Source organism: Phasianus colchicus, chromosome 13 (genome assembly GCF_987193195.1).
Source record: "Phasianus colchicus chromosome 13, bPhaCol1.hap1.1, whole genome shotgun sequence".
Classification (NCBI taxonomy): domain Eukaryota; kingdom Metazoa; phylum Chordata; class Aves; order Galliformes; family Phasianidae; genus Phasianus; species Phasianus colchicus.
In genome coordinates, this window is record NC_143448.1 from 16526734 (window position 1) to 16548407 (window position 21674).

The 21674-nt window shown below is 36.3% G+C and overlaps 1 protein-coding gene across 2 annotated transcripts in view; it reads left to right on the top strand.

Moving 5' to 3' along the window:
* CDH13 (cadherin 13) overlaps positions 1 to 21674 on the top strand; it is a 432460-nt gene that overhangs the window by 200922 nt on the left and 209864 nt on the right. For both annotated transcript variants that reach the window (XM_031615494.2, XM_031615493.2), the window contains exon 5: positions 5772 to 5924. In XM_031615494.2, the coding sequence (XP_031471354.1) occupies positions 5772 to 5924 (153 nt within the window). The remainder of the gene's footprint in view (positions 1 to 5771; positions 5925 to 21674) is intronic.

Genomic DNA, 21674 nt, shown 5'->3' on the forward strand with positions numbered 1-21674 from the left:
CACCTGTGCATCTTATACAAAACTGAGCTGAACCTTGAGAAATCTATGCATAATTACAATCAAAAGCCACTCTGTTGAGATGGTTTATTTTGGATGAATATGAAATGTCCTGTTTGTGTTGATTATTCCAAAAAGAGCTCTAAAAATGAGCACTGCTGGTGAAAGCTCTGATATACCATGGCATTTTCATACATTAAAACGTCATGTTGACAAATCTGTCTGTGGAATTTATTAAACTTGGCAAACTTCAGATTCAGAATTGTTTTTATTACAGTGACTAAAACCTTGCATTTGCACTGCTGTAATGAAATGATAGAAGGATGGCAAGTTCTTCCCAAAGCACAGCCCCTGTTCCACGAATGTTTAAACATCTTCATCACAAGTGCTACAAGTTCTATTTTCTTCATGTACCTGAAGTTCTAAATATGCTACCTGACAGCAGTGCTCATGCAGCTCTCTTTGGATTGCTTCAAGCAAGGAACAGTCGTGCAGTCTGCAGCCCCCCATCAGTCCTGCAAACATGCATCAGATGTCAGAACATGCATACTGCATCCTTTAATTTTAACAACATTGTTCCTTAATTTGGCACTTCCTATAATATTTTATAATATTATAAATATTAGGTGGATGGTTGTCTGGATGATCTGGAAGGTGTTTTCCAACTTTGGTGATTCTGTGATTCTGTGATTTTTCACCATAAAATTCATTAAAAAAAATTCCATCTTCTGAACTTGATAATAATACCAAGTGAAATCACAGATTTTTCATTTTCATAATTTGTTTTAATTTCAGCTCCTGGTTCTTTTATTCCCACATTATGTCTGTGTCACGTGGTGTAAAATCTTCCTTGTTCAAGGTATTTGTTCACCTAGCAAGCAATACCTCAGCAATTCTACATTGCTGTTAAAAAGCTTCAGTTTGCAAACATCTTGGTACAATGACCGTATGTGTGGTCTTGTGTGGGGAAGTTTTTCTGTAGTTTCTAGGAGCAGTAAAAGAACCAATACAAAAGAATGCAAATAAGTACCAGCTGATCTTGGTAAAGTGGGTTTGCCCAGTAGACATTTGTGCACAAAAATCCAACCGTATTTTGGTTATGTATTTCTTACAGCTTAAACTGTGTCTTGGAGATCTGACATAGGATTTTAAGGTTAAAATAACTGATTTATGGCTTTCTTTGCTGAGTTAAATCAAATCTTTCATCTTGTGTGCATATACCTTTTGTGTTCTCTGGGCAATGTATACATTCTTATTAGGACTGTCAACAAGCAATGAGTAATTGACTGATATGCATTTAAACACTGGGGTTACAGCATGTGGTCTAGGAGATTTATACAGCTTTGAAAAATCTGTCCTTGTACATAAAATGAGGTTTGATAACTGATCTGGAACTATTTTCAAATTCAGAACTGTGACACTGCCTCTGTTACTTGATTACATGAGCGTCTTTAATTGCTGATGACTTTTCTGTTGTACATTTGAGTTTGCAAATATTATTCTGACAATTTCAATTTAGCCTGTGTTATGGAGAACATATTGAAGGAGCATTTGTGCAGATGTATTTAAGTTAATAATTATTTTTTAAGGTTGGTGATTATGAAAGGAAGCTTTAATGGACCTGACAGCAAGGCTTTTTTTTCTGAATAGAAAGAAAATGTTGCATAAAACACATAATGTTGCATATAGTTCATTTGTTTTATCCCTGGTTACCATGAACAAAGGACACAATCATGTGGAAGAATTTTAGAACTCCTGTTACCTTTATTTTTTTCAATAAATCACCTGGAAATTCCTGAGCATCACCCATGTATTGAACCCTGCAAATTTAAATGAATTACTTTATAACCACGAGTACTGTATGTTTGTCTGATGGTAATGAAGAACTGGGTGCTGGTTTGGGCTTTTTGAATAAGGACAAGAGTATTTTGCATTTATCTTGTTTTGGATAGTGCCAAGCACAAAGAAATCACAGAAGTGACTGAAGCAAGCAGTGAGACTGTTGAACATGGATGGTGCTGTTAAGCACAGATTTGTTATGGCTGCAGAACGACAAAGTCTCTCTCTGGGGGTAGTGTGCTTTTTTTCTGCTTCTATTTCTCTTCTCTTGAGAACACGGGTTTACTTTTGTGGTAAACCTGTAACAAAAGAGAGATCACAATGTTGGAATGAGTTTAGCTGGAGGGGAAACATAATGTCAGCAGAAAAACAGCACTTGGTAAATATGTTACAGCTATGGTTCAGCAAAAGGCAGATTCTGTCAGCTGAGCACCCTTCTGTTTTCTTGGAAGTGTCTCTTAGGTGGGCAGAAACCCACACTCTTTGCCTTTATGGAAATAGTATTAATAATAATAGTAAGTGAATGCTGTTTGGGTGCTATATATGTGGTTCTGACATCGATCCCTTCCATTTCCAATGTGTTTGTTCTCTTGGGCTTGGGATTCCTGTTGAGCTGGAAGATGCTGGAAATTCCTGTTGAGTTGGGGGAGTGAATCACGTTTGAATCTACCCTGTCCTATGAGTCCTGGGGGAGGAAATAGCCTTTATAAGTCTACATTGCTGTGGGATGCTTAACCAGCATCTGTTGTGCCTGTTCCATCTGCCCATGCTGGGTTGGGTTGGAAGGGAGCTTTGAAGACCAGCTTGTCCCTAACCCTTGTTGTGGGCAGAGACCTCTGTCACTAGAGTGTGCTGCTCAAAGCCCCAGCTGGGCTGACCCCGAGTGTTTCTAACAGTGGGGCAGCTTACCAACCTTGAATGAAGCAGCTTTGTAGACAACAAATAAGTCACTGTTATATGGTGCAGACGTTTCCAGTATTAGAACCTGCTCTGGAGTTCCTAAAGCTGTGAACAAATTTGGGAAATAAGTGTTTCTGTCTGAACTGTAGGAGCAGCAACTGGAGAAATTGAAAAACAGTGTCCCAAAGAAAACATTCCAGCTGAAATAATCTGGCCTTGTTTGTTTGTTCTTCAGCATGTAAATTGAGAAAGCATTGCTGTGTATAATAGACTGTAACCAAGGAAATTCTCATATGAACAGTGTGGTGTTTTAGACAATATTCATAATAGCAGTCTTACCAGAGATGTCAGACAACCCTCCTGTTCTTTCTTCTTTGCTCTTGTAGAAGCAGCAAACCATATGGCAAATTAAACCAGATTTTTATTAAACTCCTCATTGTACTGCACTGTTGTGAACTGGGAAATGCACTTTCTTTGAACTATGCAGCCATTATAGAAGCTTCTTAATTAGGGGATGTTAAGGTTCTTCTTTACATTCCTGGGAGTATGTAGCTCCCTCTTGTGGCTAATTATGCATTTGTAAAAAATCATACTTCATCAAGATTACTTTTTGTATTGCCGTTGTTGCTCTTGAGCAAATGATGCAGTGGTACATGGAGCATCTCTAGCCTGAATTTCTTATTTCTACATCAAACATGAGTTGCTGTGCAATAATAGCCTAAATGGCTAAATAGGTAGGAGAGAAGTGTCTGCATGTACCTGCTCCATGAATGTGCCTGCTTCCCAAGGCTGTAAGAAGGCTCAGCAGGCACATACAGTCATTTAGGAGAAGAAGAAGAAAACAACTCTACCTTTTTTACCTTCTGATAACTCAACTGTTCTTGTACATTATATACTGTAGAATGGTTACAGTAGGGATTCGTTGCATCTCCAAGGATTACAGACAGTTCAGGTACCAAACAAGGATGCTGTGCCATCAAATTCAAGGTTAAATCTTTGTCAGATTTGGAGTCAAAACAGTATTTTTTCCTGCAGTCATGTTTGCAGGGTATCTTCTTACTACCATTATTATCACTTTCTACTATGAAGAAGGATGTGTATGTGATTATCAGGGATTTGTTTAATAAATTCCCTTTTATAGCAGCATATAAATAAAGCCCATGGTTTGTTCTGCTTCCTTTCTGTGGTTTGTTGTAACTGAGCCCTTTTGCCTACGCTATGTCTTCAATGTGTTATAAACAGTTAGGAAATGCTTGACAGCTGTGGTGGGTAGGACTGTTGTGCAGACAACTTCAAATTAGATTTGTGTGCTGGCCTGTGGCTGTGCTGGTGCCTTTCAAATCACTCTTCTATTGCATGGGAAGGAGCACTTGTCTTCTTGCAATAAGGCTCAAAAATCAGGATGGGGGACGATGGGATTTTTTCCCTACAAAGGTGAGCAATGGCCATGGCACTGATTTGTTAAAGAAAAAGGAAAATGTCTTTTTAAGCTTGATGTAACAAACAAACAACAGAGACTGGTCAAAGCAGGAATTGAACAGCCGGTAGCTTTTTGGTAGCAGCCATTAAGTTTAAGTTTCATCACAAAATCTGAAGCACAACATTAGTTTGCCCTTCTGTCACTTGCCTCTGTGTTTTGTCATGGCACACTCAAAAGTACACGGGAAGAAAACTTCTTCATTAGTGTTTCTGCCTGGGAGGAGGAAGGAGAAAAGAAGGTGAAACAGGTTTTTGCTTTGAAATTTCTTCGTATCCCAAAGGATTTAAGAATTAAAACTTTCTCTCTGAAAATGCTGATTTCTAATTTCATAACTTGTGGCTATTTTTTCTCAATTAAAGTGAAGGAATAATGATTATAGAGTTTAGTCAAAATCTTGCTACCCAATAATATGCCAACCAGCACTGCTGAACCCACAGCAATAGGGCAACAAACATGTATTTCCTCAGGGATGCTATTAAACACTCTGCATATTTATTATCTCAAAATGGGAACGGGTCCAGATTCCTAATGCTGTTTTCTCCTTTCTGTTCCTGAGCCGTGATTCAGAATAGCATATAAATATTTGACTTAAGATTTCTGCAGAAACATTAAGGATATAAAATTGCTAGAAACAAAAGAACATGAAATAGCAGTGGAAAAGAATGGCTTGGCAAGATTGTCAGCCTAAAAGGGCAAGATTAGTTTATAATCCTCCTAGATTCTGGTGTGCAAATACAAATTTGCAAAGCACGTAGTTTGTAAGATACATCATGTAGCTCTGCAAGTTTACATATGCTACTGTCAGTAATGTAAGACAGCCTTGAAATTGGATTTTTAGGGATTTTTTTCTCACTGGGAAACAAGGTAGTGATAGTAACCAGCAGCTTCTGTGCACTCACGTGTATATATGGGTATCCAAAAGTTTAAAGTTTGGAAGGTGGAGGAACTCCATCTGTGTGACTGAGCAGAGTTTTGGGCAGGATGTCCATTTTGTGAGGTTTTTCCTCGGTTTAAAATCCTGGGAAAGGAAGTGTGTAGAAGGGAATCATTGAAAGAACAGCATCCCCAAAGTCAGCTGCTGTGATGATGAGGATTGCTAACAAAAAGGGGTGATTAATTGGAAAATAACATAAAGGTTGTTGTGAAATACGTATTCCTTATGTCACTTGAGGGAATGTCTAATTTTTATTTTTATTTTTTTTTCTCATAGGATTTCTTTGCAACTGTTTTGTTAACATAACTGACAACAGGAAAAGAAATAAATTGTCACATTTTAGTCATGGAGTGAATACAGTAACATGAAATAACAGAAAATTTAAGTCGTGAAATAAAAGATAGAAAAGATAAAACAGCAACAGGCTGAGGGCTTTTCTATGATGAGCTTTTCCATGGCTTAACAAAAGGATTGCAGGGTGTTTTCCAAATGATTGAAACCGTATTTTGTGTTTTCATATTATTGACAGGGTTATCTCAGTGTTACAATAATTGAAATTGCTTATGTGAGTTTAAAAGCATTTATAACATGGGCTCTAACGTCTTATTTTCTGCCATTCAGGTCATCAACAGTGAAGGGACAGAGGGAGCAAAGTTCCGACTCTCTGGTAAGGGAGTAGATCAAGACCCAAAAGGAATTTTTAGAATCAATGAGATCAGTGGGGATGTCTCTGTGACCCGACCCCTGGATAGAGAAGCAATAGCCAATTATGAGGTGAGTGCTCATCTCAATTGAATCTCCCCTTCTGTGTTGGTAATATATACTTTAGAATGTGTGTGTATTAGCTTTTGAAAGGACTGCAGTTGCTGAAGGCTAAATTACAAGCCACTGCCCTGTAAAATTTCTAGTAGAACCAGTTATCCTTTGGAAATTGTAAATGTGTGTATTTTCACACGCAATTGAAACTGCTCTACTTTCTGCATGTCATTTCTGTCATTTATCGTTAGCAGAAGTACTGTCTGAAAATCGTGTGTGCATTTGATTTGTGAATACAAATTTTTGTTCAGACTAAAGGAGGTATTTGGGGTAAGTTGCCTCTAAGACACTGTGTGGTTATTCCTCCTTTTTTTAAATTGCCAAGTTGTCAATAGCATATACTATTCATCTCCATTTTGCTGTAATGGATATCTTTTAATTTGTCTACAGAGAGTTCTGTTGATGTGAGAATGTTAGCAGATCCATCACTGCCAAATATATATCTTGAACTAAGACTGTACAAAGGATTCCTGTCCTTGTCAATAAATGCTACATTTTTTCCCATTGAACAAATGATCATAAAATCATAGAATCATAGAACTGATCTTGGATATCTATGAAATAACTTCATGATGTCTTGAAATGCAGAGAGGATCTGTAAATTCACGTTTTCTTCCTAGCTCTGGAAATGTGCCCTCAGCTAAATTGCCTCTTGACACTTGGATATAGATGAGCAGCTGGAATCAAAATGGCTGAGATTTGTGAGGGTTGTGCTAGGAGCTTTCTGCCCCAGCATGGTGTGTCTGACCTGTGTGTCCTTGTGCAGAGTGCAGTGTGTGATGCTCCAGCCATGCAGGGCATGGGGTCAGTAATAGTACTGAGTGCTGTCCTGGCTGCCTCGTGTAGTAATCAATACTTCCACTTTCAGTGCTGTTTTCTCTCCTCTTCTAGAAGAACATTCTCATTAGATGACCAGTGGTGCTTGTTCAAAAAGCATTGCAAAAATTTACTGTAGGTTGGTTTTTGACACTTTAACATCTACTACTCATCTGGGCTTGCAGTGAAATGTATGTTAACCACTTGCATAGGATTTATGGCAGTTGCTGCTGTCCTTAAAAGAGAAACATTGCAGTTTCTCTTTATAATACTGTTTCTTGTCTTCATTTTCCAGCTGTTTCTTATTTTATCCATACTGGCGTTCTACCTTAATGTATTCAGTATAAACCTCAAATAGGATATTTTTTTACTGGAAAATCATAGTAGTCTTTTCAACCTAATGCATCAAACCACAAATGGCCCTCCTATCTGATGTGGCAAAGCACGCTCTTAAATTAAGACAAAAACATTTCCCTAGAGGAGCCTTTTTGAAGCAATGCAAATTATATACAAATAATGCAGTGTAGTAGATTATCCAGAGCAATGCAAATGTCTATCCTAATAGGCTGCAGTGCTTCCTAACCTGTTATATCACACTCTGCTCAGCGTGCTCCCTGGCATCCTGTTGTGCAAAACGTAGTTGAGAAGTTCTTTAGAAGGGGAACCCTCAACTTCATTTAGTCTGCTTTTGAATCCAGTCCATTTTTTTTCCAATGAAGATGTGGCATGGTGTCAGGAAGGCAGCAGGATTTTTTCCTTGATTTCCTTGGTACACTGAGAGATGAATTACTGTAAAGATTCTTAGATTTTGGTTTAAAATTTTTTGAACCTTTTTTTTTTTTAAATTTTTCTCTCCCAACTTCTCCCCCCTCCACAGTATTGATGTCCTTACAGATTAAATTCAAAGCGAAGGGCAAACAAGGAAAGAACAGATCTGCAGGAAAAAAATTGTATGTTCTTTGCAAGCCATCTTACCATCAAATATACAGTTATTGGTAGGGCAGGGATAACAAAATGAAATTCATTTGAATCATTCCAGCTACACAGTAGGCTGCAGTGCATTAGCACTGACTTATTTCTTATTCTTAGTGTATATGTACTCAAGGGATGAGAATTAAAGCGTATGCTAATAGGACACAAAATAGAGCTTTGTGTTCATAGTATTTCATAGAATTTTGCAGCTTTTACCATCCATGTGCCTCACAACATTTTACATTAGCTAAGGCTATTTAATCTGTTATAAGAATGTGTTGTTCTTTGTATCACTGAATGTTCACAAATGCTTTTTCCTGCCCTGTTTATCCTGGAGGAATATTGAAAAGCATGTAGAACTTCTCCCTATGATGTTCATTACAAGAGAAAAATTATTAAATTAGAGGACAACTGAATCCCACTCAGAAAGCCATTGATTGTCTGAATTAATTGCCACTTTCCACTCTTTGTTTTAATTATTCTATTTTTAGTGAGGGATAGAAAACATTTCCAAATGGGAGTGAGAAAATTAGAGATTCAGGGCCTACCAAAAGTGCATATACAGCCCAGGTGCATGGCAGTTATGCTTCCATGTTAGTTAACTTTTTGTTTGATAGCAAGAGAAACTCGAGCCGGAATGAGGAACGTAAGGCAGCTGTGCTGATAAAATGGCCTTCACAACCAGCCCCCTTGTCACAGCTGACTTATTTGATTGATTTATCGATTGTTTTTTATGAAATGAGTTAAACTGTTCAAAAATGGACCAGTATGTGAAAATACAACAAAAAACATCAAGGGAGATTAATTGTTACAGTGTGTATGACGTAACCACTTGCACATTTCAAAATGTGCTGGTTGCTGTTGAGGAAATGAAGGTATGTCAGAGGAAGTTACGTGAGAGTCCAAAAGCCACAACATTCAAAAGGAGCCAGTAATAATTTTTGTCTCATTTATGTGAAATTATGTTAAGTAAAAGCAGACAGAGTTGAATATATAGATTACCATGATTGAGATGACCAAAATTAAGTTAAAAAGAACTACGTTTTGTTCTTTATTCATCTGTATTCATCTTTTGAGCATCAGTGGCAAAGTGCCATGGCTGCCTTTCAGTCAGGTGCAAAGACATCATCACTGAAGGGCTTCTTCATAGCTACAATCTGCATGAGAGAGAAATAAACAGACATGAATTTTGATAAAGCTATTCGGCAACAGTTTGAAAATGAGAACTGTGACTAACTGTACCTGGGCAATTTGAACTGTTAATGAAGAGTTAGTTTTACTTATTTTCATTCTAAATTGAAAAGCTGTATTTGCTTGAGAAAATACTTAACAATCAGAGGTGTGAAATCAGCTTTCAACTTTTTTACCTTTTTTTTTTTTTTTAAGTGCCATCACACTTCTGTGAGAGGTTGCCTTGTGACTGATAGACTGAGATAATCAGAAGAGTTACACTAACAGTACTGAAAAAGAGATGAGGACTGTTCTGAATGTGTTATTGTTTCTCTGTGTTGGATAAGTAGATTGAGAGCAGGCTAAAGAATTCAGACCACTGAACAGCAACCAAATCTTTAATGTGGACTGCATGAGTTCAGTTCTCCTATTCTGTAACTGAGCAGATACTTACATGCTTGCAGTTCTGGGCTCTGTTTCTGAGCTTAATTGAGAACAAAATATGGAGACTCAGCACAGACGCAAAGAAAACTGACCTGGTCATTTGCCTAGGAGCATTCTGTGACAAATATGTTCAAGTATTTTTGCAGACAAAAAAAAGGCAGTACAGTAGTGTAAATCCTAGACATAAACAGCTGTAAATCATCTGGTACAGGAAAATGAATTTGTCTTCTGTATAAATCCAGTTTATTGCAGCCACATTTTTTTCCCAGTAACTTAATGTACTTTGTTACCAAATCTCTGCAATATACAGCATGGAGATAGTAAGCATGTCTCCCTCCTTTTTGAGAAGAAAAGAATTTGCTTCTAATTTTGAGACTGGTCTAAACTGTATTTTTATCTTAGTTATCTGCACTGGTAGAATTCTATGAAATATAAGTGATCTTCTCTGTCTCGAGCTGAAACCAATTATTACTAGGAAAGGTCAGACCTCTGTCATCTCCCACTAATTTCCTGAATAAGAAAAGGCACTTAGCAACCAATGAGTGGGAGAGTTTTGGTCTTCTGGAGGCCTGAGTTTCTGTAAACTGCGTTTGACTCAATTAAAACATAAGTGATACACTGAGAAGACCTATCAGTGCTCCCAAACTGCATGTGTTACATCAAGAAAGCTTGGATTTGTGGCAGGTTACAGACTTGTCCAGAAAGAATCTTGATGTTTTATCAGTACGAAGGGAAAGGAGTTTAATGAGGGGAAAAAAAAGAATAGTTTTTGTGTAGCTAATGGATATGATTATTAGTAAGCAAGAAACTTCTTTATAAATGAGTTGTATTTAGATCAATGACATACATTTAAAAATTCTGGAAATGAGAAAGTTCTCTCGTTAACATTATACGTATGTAGAGAGAGCATGAAATGTCAATATAAAGAAAAAAATATATATTTAGAATATGATTACGTATAGCCAGTAAAACACATGTTGCAGACGCTGGGTAAATCTAGAAGTGATTATTTTGAATTCATTTCATATTTTGGCTACAGAGAGAGAAATTAACATTGACCGAGAAAGTGCCATTAGGTTCTTCCCAGGCAGCACTACTTGAAGCTTAGCTGTCCCTATATGGGATTCTCAGCAAGCAAGCTTTTTTCCCTTCTACTTAGCTCCATTCACCTATGGGAGATGTGGAGGGTTTGCTCTGGGCAAAGCGTTACCCTACTGCTGTGTTCCTTTCTGAAATGTTCACTGCAGCCCTAAGTTTCACCGCAGCGAAGTTTCACCATTGGTAGTAGTGCTAGTTGGTGTTGTGTTGGTGACCATGCAGCTGGCAAAGCTCCGTGGATTAGTGGTGCTTGATTTGAATCTTTGAAGCTGCCGTTGGTCTCTATCATCTCTGATGAAGTACTCAGTCTACAGAGTGGTACCATAATAGGGAGCATGCTGTGAATCTTAGGGAAACTTGTTCTGCATTCTGACAGTACTGTCTTAGTAGTGATCTCTGCTTCTGACATGATTGTCTGAACTAAGTGCTGCTTGTATGGGAAAAGGATGAAATAAATGGATGTCACCATAAAAAGTTATTTTCATCTAAAAAATTAGTGATGGATTAATTTTAAAAAATTGCTGCTTCCTGTTCCTGTGTAACAAGTGGATTTGGAGACAGAAGACATGTAACACTGATGCCCTAAACTGGAGAAAAACAGGTACCTTATTTAATCTTTTTTTTTTTTTTTTTTTCATTGAGATTATAAAAAGGCAAGATTAAGCATTAGCAGATGTCTCATCAGAGCTGAAAGCAGAAGTACAAACAAACTCAACAGAAGCAAAGGTCCAGATAGTTCAATGAGATCTGTGTGGGCAGACTCGTGAACTCATGGGAGACTTTTAACATTTGTTCTTCTCAGAGGTGAAAAACAAGGTGGTCACTGTAGCTGTGTACAAAAATATTTGAGCACATAAATTTTTCATAGGATCACACTTCTTAAAATGAAGATTTAAATAGTTGTTTGCACAGCTGGGATTTAGGTAGGATGTCACCTTCCTGGGAATCTCTCTTCATTTTTTCCAGGACTTTTATATGGAATAAAATGAAAATCTGACAGAAGTTAAAATTAATGTGGTTTTCTAAGTATATTTTCCCATTTTGTCTTAAAGGAACAAGATATTTATTTTGTATAAACTCTCTAATGTACCGTATTTTCTTCTTTTTTTTAATGTAAATTGTCTATTCAATTTATACTGTAGATCTTAATGTTACAAGGTATCAGCAGGGCACTACGATTCATTTTAGAGACTACTGGCATCATCATCTCACTTATGTGGAAAGCATACAAAAGTCAACAGTTGGTTTTGTTAGAGGACATATGCTTTGTTTTAGACCTGAGTCACTTGGCTTGGATATTCCTGCTGTTCAACTGTTATGTCACGTGTGGCAAGAACAAAAAGTTGTTTTGTTAAAGGGAAGATTGGCAAAGATTTGTTTATAACCTATACATGCTAAGAGGTTGTTGAGTTTCCATGCTAAAAATAACTCAAATTCCAAACACTGAGCAAAATTAGCATTTTTTATTGAGGAGAGTGAAGTGGGAAAATACAGTAGTGAGAAATAAATAAAGAATCGAGTTTACCAAGACAGTAATAAATGAGGAGAAATTTGGTTTTGTGTTTGGTTTTGATTCTTTTTTTTTTTATTAGTATTGCAATAAAATGCTACTACTGAAAAGAATAATGATGTGTTCAGTAAAACAAGAAGAGACTAATAGCACTTTTGTCATTTAATATTTATAGACTGTGGAGCAATTTTTACTTTTTTAATTAATGGCATTTTAAAGCGTTGAAATGTTGTCACGAGGCTGCTTCTCACTTTAGGATGTTCTGTTTATTTCTTTTCTTTACCTGTTTGTATTATAGCAACCTTCAATATTTCTTGCTGAAGATTGAACATTCTAGGTGTAACATGAATACCTGGAAAGACAGTGCTGCCCTTTCCCCAGACATTATGCTTTCCCACAATGAAAGGAAGCAGTGTGTCTTGCTTTCCAAGTACAGATTATTTTTCCCAGCCTTACGCAGTGATGGACGGGGCAGCAGTTTTGCAGAGGTTACTGATGTGCCCCACATCTGGGCACGTCAGCACTGAACACAGGGATGAAAGCAGTAGGTCAGCTTCTTGCAGTTCTTCATCTTTTGCTAAGCAGCATGCACGCTGCATGAAGCTGAGCACGTTCTCACTGATCTGCCTTTTTTCACCATCTGCTCAAACCTAACCTGGTCTTAGGACTTGGTTTTGATAAAATGTCCTTCAGTGTTGTACTTTGTGTCAATAAGTAATGTTGCTATAAAAGCTATAAAAAAAAATGTTTCCTTAAGATACAGAGTCTGAACATTTCCCAAATGAGGTTTTTTTGATCAAAAATCAGAATTTTAATGTTTTAGTTGCTAGACAGATCCTGGTTTCTGTTTCATCAGCTTGGAAATGTAGGTCTGTAACCCTCTCTGTCTTTTTAAGAAAATTATAATTGTCATTACTAATAAAACTGTATCAACTTACTCCTTGTTTACCTCCTTTATTTCCCTCATTTTCCTCATTTACTTCTTTCCCTAACTTCTTTTTTTAACTAAGGCAATGAATTCATTATGTTTTTATGTCAGTAATTTCTTCTCTGCAGCTAGAGGACCTTCTGTCTCCTTTCTGACCTCTTGTTCTTTATGTACCTGAAGAAAATCATATTACTTCTCTTAAGCCTTTTTTGCAATCTTTTTTCCATTTTCCACCTCTTTAGATCTTTTTTTCCCCTTGCACTTTTAACTTCATTCCATAACCTTTGTACTCACCATCTGTCCTGGCTTTTCATTTCACCCACTTACGCTTTTTGTACACCCTCTGCATTTCCTTATTCAGAAATACTGACCCTTCTGTGAAGTGTTTTACTAGGGGCATGCATAACCATCATCCAAGCATCGGTTTGTTTTGTTATTTTGCAGAACCATCCCATGTCTTTGCAAAAGCAGTTCCACATTACTCGTTCTAATCTGATGTATTCAGAAAGAAATTCCTTTTGAATCCCGTGTTTTGTAAACCCTGAACTTTGGATTACTTTGCTGCACCAACCTGCCTTTTATTCAATCTGATGAAACAGCCTACTTAGTTGATATGTGATAAGAAATTTGATGGAAAAGGGAGTTTTATTTGCTCTCTAATACTTTTTAGATTGTGTATCTCTTCAGTCAACATAAACATACTAAGAAGTACATGAATGCCTGGAAAAGCCAAGCATTTAGTTTATGAAATATTAAAATATACATAGGTAAGCTAGCTTCAATCTTTCAGCTCCTGCTTTTTTTTGAGTCAATATGTAGGAGTCCTAATATTTTATTGTAGTTATATCATAGGGCCTCTACTATGGCACAGTCTTGTTATATATTTTTCTTACGTCTGCAAGAGACTTTGAGGAAAAGTAGTAGTATGGGCCATAAAGGCTCCATTATTGAAATCATGGAAAAATATCTGTGGGTTGTAAAAATAAATTTAACAAGAGAAGATGGTTGTAATCCAGAAATCCATGCACCAAATATATTTTTAAATTATTTTTTATTTTATTTTATAATTCTTGGGCAAATATGTCAGCTGTGTCTCTGTTACTGCACTGATGGCAATTACCCAGCCTACAATTTCTTAATTATAGGATTTCTCAGTTATCTGTGGAGAGTTATTAACTCGGAGCCTTAGGCATTTTACTTTCACCTTCTGAGCCGTTGCTTGTCCCAAGAATTTAAATTATGCAAGTCAGATCCCCAAAGCTTGCCTGAAAATTTTATACTGATGCACTGAGATCCTTTTACTGTGGCTTTGGGGCTTTTCTTTTGGTCCACAGCATCTGAACGTTCCAAGTTCTCTTTGGCAGTTACACGTTTGTCTCTTTGAAATGGAAATATGATAGGACTTGATAGGTGGAGCTTTGAGAAAGCCACCAAGTGTAATGAAACTCAAAATTTAAGAGCTGGCAACTCTACCTGTTAGAAGCCACGCTTTATGAATCTCCATTTCAACCTTATTACTCTTCCATGGTGAAAGCACTCATGGGAAAAAAAAAAAGTCGTTCTTCTACATTCACATTTTTCCTCCTTTAGATCTTTTTCAATGCATAACAGCAAATGAACAAGAGTTGTAGTGAACTGCAGCTATAAATAGAGAGTGCTGTACGATTGTATCATGGTGGAAATTTTAGATGGCATCATTTTCTTAACATGTAGATGATAAAAGTCTTGCTGTATTTGTCCTCGTTTACTCAGGTCATTGCTAATTATTTCTTAATAATACATACTTCTAAAATCCAAGCTATATTTAGGTAAATGTTTTATTTTCTTATTTTCTAGCAGCTCATTAATGAGAAGTGACTTTGGTTTAAAACTTTTTAAGAGATAATTAGTTGTTTATATCAATACACGTAAAATACTACATTTAGACTCAAATGATGGATCTTTCTGCTTTGAGGGGATTTCCTTCTAATTTTCTTTAGAATATTCTTTTCTGTGTAAATATGCAAAAGAGTTGATGGTTTGTGGAGTTTAAAGACTTTACTTTCTTGGATATTTCTGTACTATTTCCATGACAGTTGTTTCCTGTTTACACTAACACATCCAAAAGGACTGTGCTTGTCGAGAGCTTTCATATCGTATTGAGCATATTTAATCTAGACTTGTTAGACTGCTTGCAGCAGGAATAGGGACTGGAAGATGTCCTGTTTGAATAGCCTACCACTGTTTGAAGCCCAGCAGTGCAGTAGAAATGGTCATAAGCGTTGTTTGGTTGGGACTGAAGACTTCTGAGTAGGAAAACACATGGATGAAACGTTGCAAAGGTGATATGAAGTCGAAAGAGCTCTGTTTGGAAGTGTTATATGGCTGAGGATAATGGAGTAATATTAATTGCAATTTTTTTCTAGTTTTTGTTCTTGTATTGTGCTACCTTGCAGAATAAAAGGTTCATCTTTGCAGAATTCTTCCCTGTACTTTTCATAATAGTAATTCAGATATCTGAATGCGATTCATTGAAAATGCCTATTATCTATTTATGGCTCTGACATTATGTATTTATTTCTTAAATGTATTATATATACACAGGTGATATGAAAACAGGTCACGGATTTATTTGTAGATGTGAATAAAAAAGAAGCAATGTACTGCTGTTATATTTCTGCTAGTTTTACCAGATTTAATGGATATAAATAAAGGATTATGATACACTACTTTCAGATTGTTAAGAGGGAGTAAAATCTTGACAGTTTTAAACTATTAATTTTTCTTGTTTTCTAAAAAGGTTTTGGATGATTTTTTTTTCCCCTTGCTGCTAAGGAACTGGAGTAGAAGACAAAAAGAAGTAAAAGAAATTATTCTAAAAATCTTAGATTCCAAAGATGCTATGGAACCTTTACTGTATTTTACATTTTCCCCTCTAAAAAGGACAGAAAATATTTTATATGAAAGAATCCCCTCCTGGGAAGTCATTGTATATGAGCTTCTGTATTCCCAATGATCACTGGGACAGCTGTATACAGAGGGATTGAATTTTATTCAACAATCATAGAGTTAACAGGTCCAAAGGCCTTATTCCCAGGAATTGCAGCTTTTCCTCAGCAAGGGAAGCAATCTTGGTCTCAGTCAGAAATCTAGAGCATCCAATGGAGACTTAGAGAAAATGTAGAAATGTTGGTACTTGTCAGGCCTGAAGTTCAGATCTTGGCATATGAAAATTTGTACTGAGTGTTTGCTATGCTCTGCAGAGTAGTGACAATGACCTTATTAAGTAATGGATCTACTGTACACGAAACCAGTAAATTAAAGAACAATCTGCTGTGTTTTGGGGCTGTAAGAGCCAGCAGGCTGATTCTCCAAACATGTAATTTTCCTGTCATTCAGCTTTGCAGAACACAGTTGTGACTGTGGAGTAGCAGGAGAGCATAACTGCGTTTGTAACCTTTGATATATGAACAGTACATCAACTTGAAAAATATACTGCATTTTGTCAGGTTTAAAATTGCAAAATTAATAATCAGTATTACTTTCAAGGCAACAAGACACCTAATGATATTTGTATTCTGTTCCTACTATTTAGAATTGATATTGGCAATATATTTATTAAAGAAAATACTTTAAAAGAATTGACATGCTTCAGAATGTGCATTTAATTTCACTGCATTTCTTTACTGGTAGCTTTGATCAATACTTTACTTACTAACTCTATCACTTTGAACTTGTAGATGCAAGTGTATAAATCATTTCCCTAGTAAATTCTGACTGACACAACCAGACTGAAATATAAAAGCGAGCTGTCTCCTAAATCTTGTGAGTGGAATTAGCGAATTGATTATTTGAATTCCAAATGAAAATTACAATTAAAGGCAAAATTGCATCCCTTATGTTCCGAATAATTTCCCCAAAGTATAGCCATCAAACTGTAGGCTTTTGACAGGGGTTTGTTTTGTTAAGAAAGACCTTTTTTTTGTATCTTTTTCCTGTTTGTAAATTGAATTGTTACAATAATAGCAATTAGTAAGCAAAAAAGATATATTTTTTGTGGTTTTTCTGCTCACAAGGGAAATTCCATTGATTTTTGAAAATACTGAAGATTGTTTCTATGAAAACAACTACAAATAAGTACCATCAGGAGCATATAAGGATTTTTTTTTTTCCAATAGACTCAGCTAAAAGTATTTAAAATGACTGTGTAAAGATCATATATTCAATTGCATTTAGTATTTACAGGGCACTGATGTATGCTTTGCTGTAGCAATCTCAGGGCAATGCCAAGAATTTCATAAGCATGTTCATTCCTAATGCTGACAGTGTTTTGCTACCCTGTTAGGAGGTTTTCCTTCATTATGTTTTATTCTGAGCTTTATTTGAATATCCGTTAGTGTCCTTCTGAATACATTTTCATCACTTATTCCATTTCCATCATTACAGTTTGTCCTTTTTAGTCCAGATATATGATTGTTCAATGTTATTGGAAGTGACAACAGAACATCAACTTTTCATCTCAGTGGTTCTTGCAAAACACACAGTTTAATCACCTCAGTCTGCAAATATCCAGTGCACATTTTAACCCCAGATTTAGCAATTTAGTAGGTGCTACTCTTGATATAGCAACACTAGTAACAGTAGTAAAGCTGCACCTACCTTGAAGGATCCTTTGAACTTGCTGATACTGCTCATACAGTCACAGCCTAATATTGAGCTAAGACAAATTATTGGCTAACTGCTTCCAATTAAGACTGTAATATATTAAGACAAAACCCAATAATCCTAGTAAGACTGGTCTTGAGATAGGATTGACATTCTAATATATACAAGGGCAGAAAAAATAGATGGTTCAAAACAAGCATTACTAACAATGATTTATTTTGCTAAATGTGGTCCTTAATAATAGATATGTTTTTTTATTCTTTATTTTTTTCATTATGGTATTTTTTTTTCCATCCTGCAAGCTGTATAATATTTTTTGTTGTTCTGGATGAGTAGAAAAGTGAGTGTAAAATAGAGGGATATTAACATTTTTAGAGTTTTTGTATGCGAGACATTAGAGAATGCATAATGCAGGAAAGCATTTGGCTAGTTGCATTTGGAATCTGTGTAGATCTGACAACTACAGTTGTGCAGGATACTAAGTTCTGATGTTATGTCTGAAATACGTACAACACATGAGGTGCCAGGTCCAATTAACAGTTTGATGGTGGTAAATCCATTATACTTGGAAGGAGAATCCACCAGCAGGAGACATTAATTCAATGTGACACCAACTGGGGTGTTTACATACAGCTAATTGCAGTGTCAGACATTCTGCTCTAATTGAGTTTAATTGTGGCAAAATTGGAGTTAATTAAAAGTTAATGGTATAGAGCACATCATGTTGTTATAAACTAGGGATACATGTTTCATATCCATATTATTGTTATTTAAATGGTGCTATCAATTTCTGTGCCTCGTATTGGCACTTTGGCATTGTAAATGTCTTCACATCACTGAAAGTGTTTTGAGTAGACACCTGGAACTGTGTTTGTTTGAAAAATCTTAATGAAGTTTAGACTTGTTCATTACATCTCAAAGCAAATGTCACATGTGATGTTTCCAGCCACCTTGTTGAGGAAAGGCTTGACTTCACCAGACTGCTAGAAGAATAGGAGAGGGGAATTTTAGTTTGGCTTACAAGAAGGATGCTATTTGTGACATTGTCAATCATACTTTGATCTGGAAATCTCAGTCTTCTCATTTTTTTTTTCAGGAATCTGTCTTTTTCTGATTTGTCTTATCTCTGGCTTTTCTGTCAACATCTCTTCTGATGAATCTCCTTTCTGGGGGATTTTCCCTAAGTTCACTTCTCTCTCTGCACCTCTTGACTGCTTGTGTGCCTTCCAATTATATATAGACTGACAGTTCCATCTCTATGCTAACCTCTCTTCAGATGCAATCCTATATCATAACCTTTTTCTGACATGCCTTTCTGTGTTTATTACTGATGATTCAGAAATAATCATTGCATCTTCCCTCTTCTATGTCAACACAAACAACGCAACACTACCACCCTCCTGCCAGTCAAGCTGGTAGACTCTCATCTTTTCTGCTTGCTCCACTCCATATCAGAACAGTATAAGGACTTTATTCTACTGAATGGGAAATAGAAATATTACTTCAAGATATTTTCAAGGACTTGTGCTTTGATTTCGTTATTCTAGCACTATTAACGGGATGTTACAGGTAGCTTCAAATAAGTCAGAAGATAAATACTTGCTCATGGTTTGTCCATAATGCAGAAAGGATGGGTCAGTCTTGTACCAGATGGTCACACGGACTCCATTTTTTTTCTTTATTGTTTAGTGCATTATTATGAAATACAAAACCCTCAAGAACCTCTATGTTCAGTAGCTAAGTCAGCGAATCCTGTGTTTTTCTATCTGTTGCACACCTTCGTTTTTCATTGATACTGCTTTCTAAGACCTTTAAAACTGATTGACTACAGCAGGTAGAATGCCATGATACCTGAACCGAGGTCGCTCTTAAATCCAGTTTTGTGGTTACCTACTTGCAGCCATCATGCTTTCTTCTCCTGAGCCATGCCCAAACTCTCCCTGGCATTAACAAGAATGATGTGTATCTACGGAGAGACGAATGGTGTTGACCTGAGGCTGAGCTGCTGATGTTAGTTAGCAGGTCAGGAGGCACATATATAAATGGTCTGGTACCTTTTAAAAATGAAACATTTCTGTTCTTCTTATTAAGTATTAGTTTGAGAAACGAGTTTAAAATTCTACTTATCTACAAAGCATGTTAACAGTCACCGAAGTTCCTGGCATATATTCACATGACTGATCTAAAATGTAACCACTCCCTTACTTTACCATTTTTTAACCTGTGATCCTTTGACAAAGGACAAGTCTAAGCTTTAGTATCAACACTAATAATCTTTGGGCCCAAGAACTTCTGTTTGTGATAAATGCATTATAACTGAGTAGTCAGTGGGAAAGGAATAAGATCATTTCTCAAGCAATAAAGGGGCAAGTTGTCTTTTTACTTCGCAGTGAAAGATTTCATTTTGTTAGAAGAAAGGTCTGACATAATTACTCATACTAAATATAAATTATTTCACCTTAAAATGTGTAAGAAAGTTTACATAGATGATAATAGGGTTTGTACTCTTGCTCCCTATCCCAGAAGTTTTCCAAATATTTCATTTCTACAGCATAGTGAAGTGGTTGCATGGAAATACTGGAGTGTAAGAGGGCTCTGTAGGGTTTTCTTTGCTCATTTCTTGTTTTCCTTCATATGACTTGTTTAGAACTGTGCAAATACACTGAATGCAATGACTCAAAAGACTTGTACTCAAGAACTGTGGTTCCATGTGCTACCCAAATCTTTTTATATGACCAGATAAATGCAGGACAGATAAACGTTATTCTAATTATATACATGCACAAATAATGCTTCATTTAGAAAAGCTCCTTACACTCGGGAAGTGAGGTAGTAAAATTACTGACTGCTTTTCATCACTTTTAAGTAGGTTAACATTTTTTTTTTTCCCCTTATCTATTGCAGTCCAGCAGTTTCTTGAATCCTGTATTTTTTTTTTTAAAGCTAAACAGCCTGAAAAAAAAAGCAGAATGTTTCATTAACAGATAGAATAGTGATTTAAAACAATTCCAATGAGAGGAAATGTGGCATAGCAGCTGCCTAGCATAATTTTGTGTTCTGCAGTATTTTTCATTAATCTCTTTTTGCTGAAGTAAACTGTTTTCCCCATGGAAATTAATTACTGTGGTATCAGAAATTTTCATTTTCGGAAAACACGAGTGAGTTTTCTTTAGGTTCTGTCACACAGCAGGGCAATAATGGAGTACAAAAAAATGTGATAACAAATATACTTGCAGATTTCCCTAAAGCTGAGAAGGGCTTTCATGGTATGATTTTGCTTAACACTAAAACCTGACCCAAAGAAGTGAGTGAAGAAACAATGTGAGACAAAGCTGTCATAGCTTAAAAAAGCCAATGAGTATTAACACTGGGCATGGTATGCAGACAGTAGGTTTGTACTCAAAACTTTTTAAATGATCTCAAACAGCAGATATGGTTTTCATTTTTTTAATTTAAAGTGATGAATTTTACTGGGCCATAGATGCATTCTAATGAAGGATAGCTTTTGTCCTTCTCAGATACTTAGAGTATCTTCTGTGAGCTCAATTTAATGAAAAACTAGGGCAGTTTTACTTCAACTCTGGTTGATTCAGTAACCGGTCTGTGGGACAATGAAACACCTGACCTCTTCTGTAGGCTGAGCTGGTGTCTATGTTAATACATTTTTAAATCTTCATTTGAAGGTCAGGTGTTCAGTTTCATTACATCTGCACTAGGCTTTGATTACAGCCTCTTCTAATTATGCTCTGTGGCTCTTCATGTATTTAAAATTGTGTTTTGTGTCTATGTGAAATGACTAGTTTCTAGAGGTCCCAGCACATAAGCCATCATCAGGCTCCAGGCTTTCTTCTGGATTATACTGTAATCTGAAGGGACGGCCAGTGAATAAAATGGTCTTAGAAAAGAATAGGAAAATCTTTCTAAACTAATAAAACATATATGAGTGGATTTGGACCAGTATCTGAGTAGCCATGCTGCAACAGAAGTAGTGGCAGTAATGTTGAAAATACCTTTTGTTAGGAGCAGCAGTGGTGAAATCCAGTGGAGATCACTAAAATTAAAATACTGTGATCACATTGGGAAGCTTGTGAGAAATTCAAGGAAAATGATGTTGATAACTGAAGAA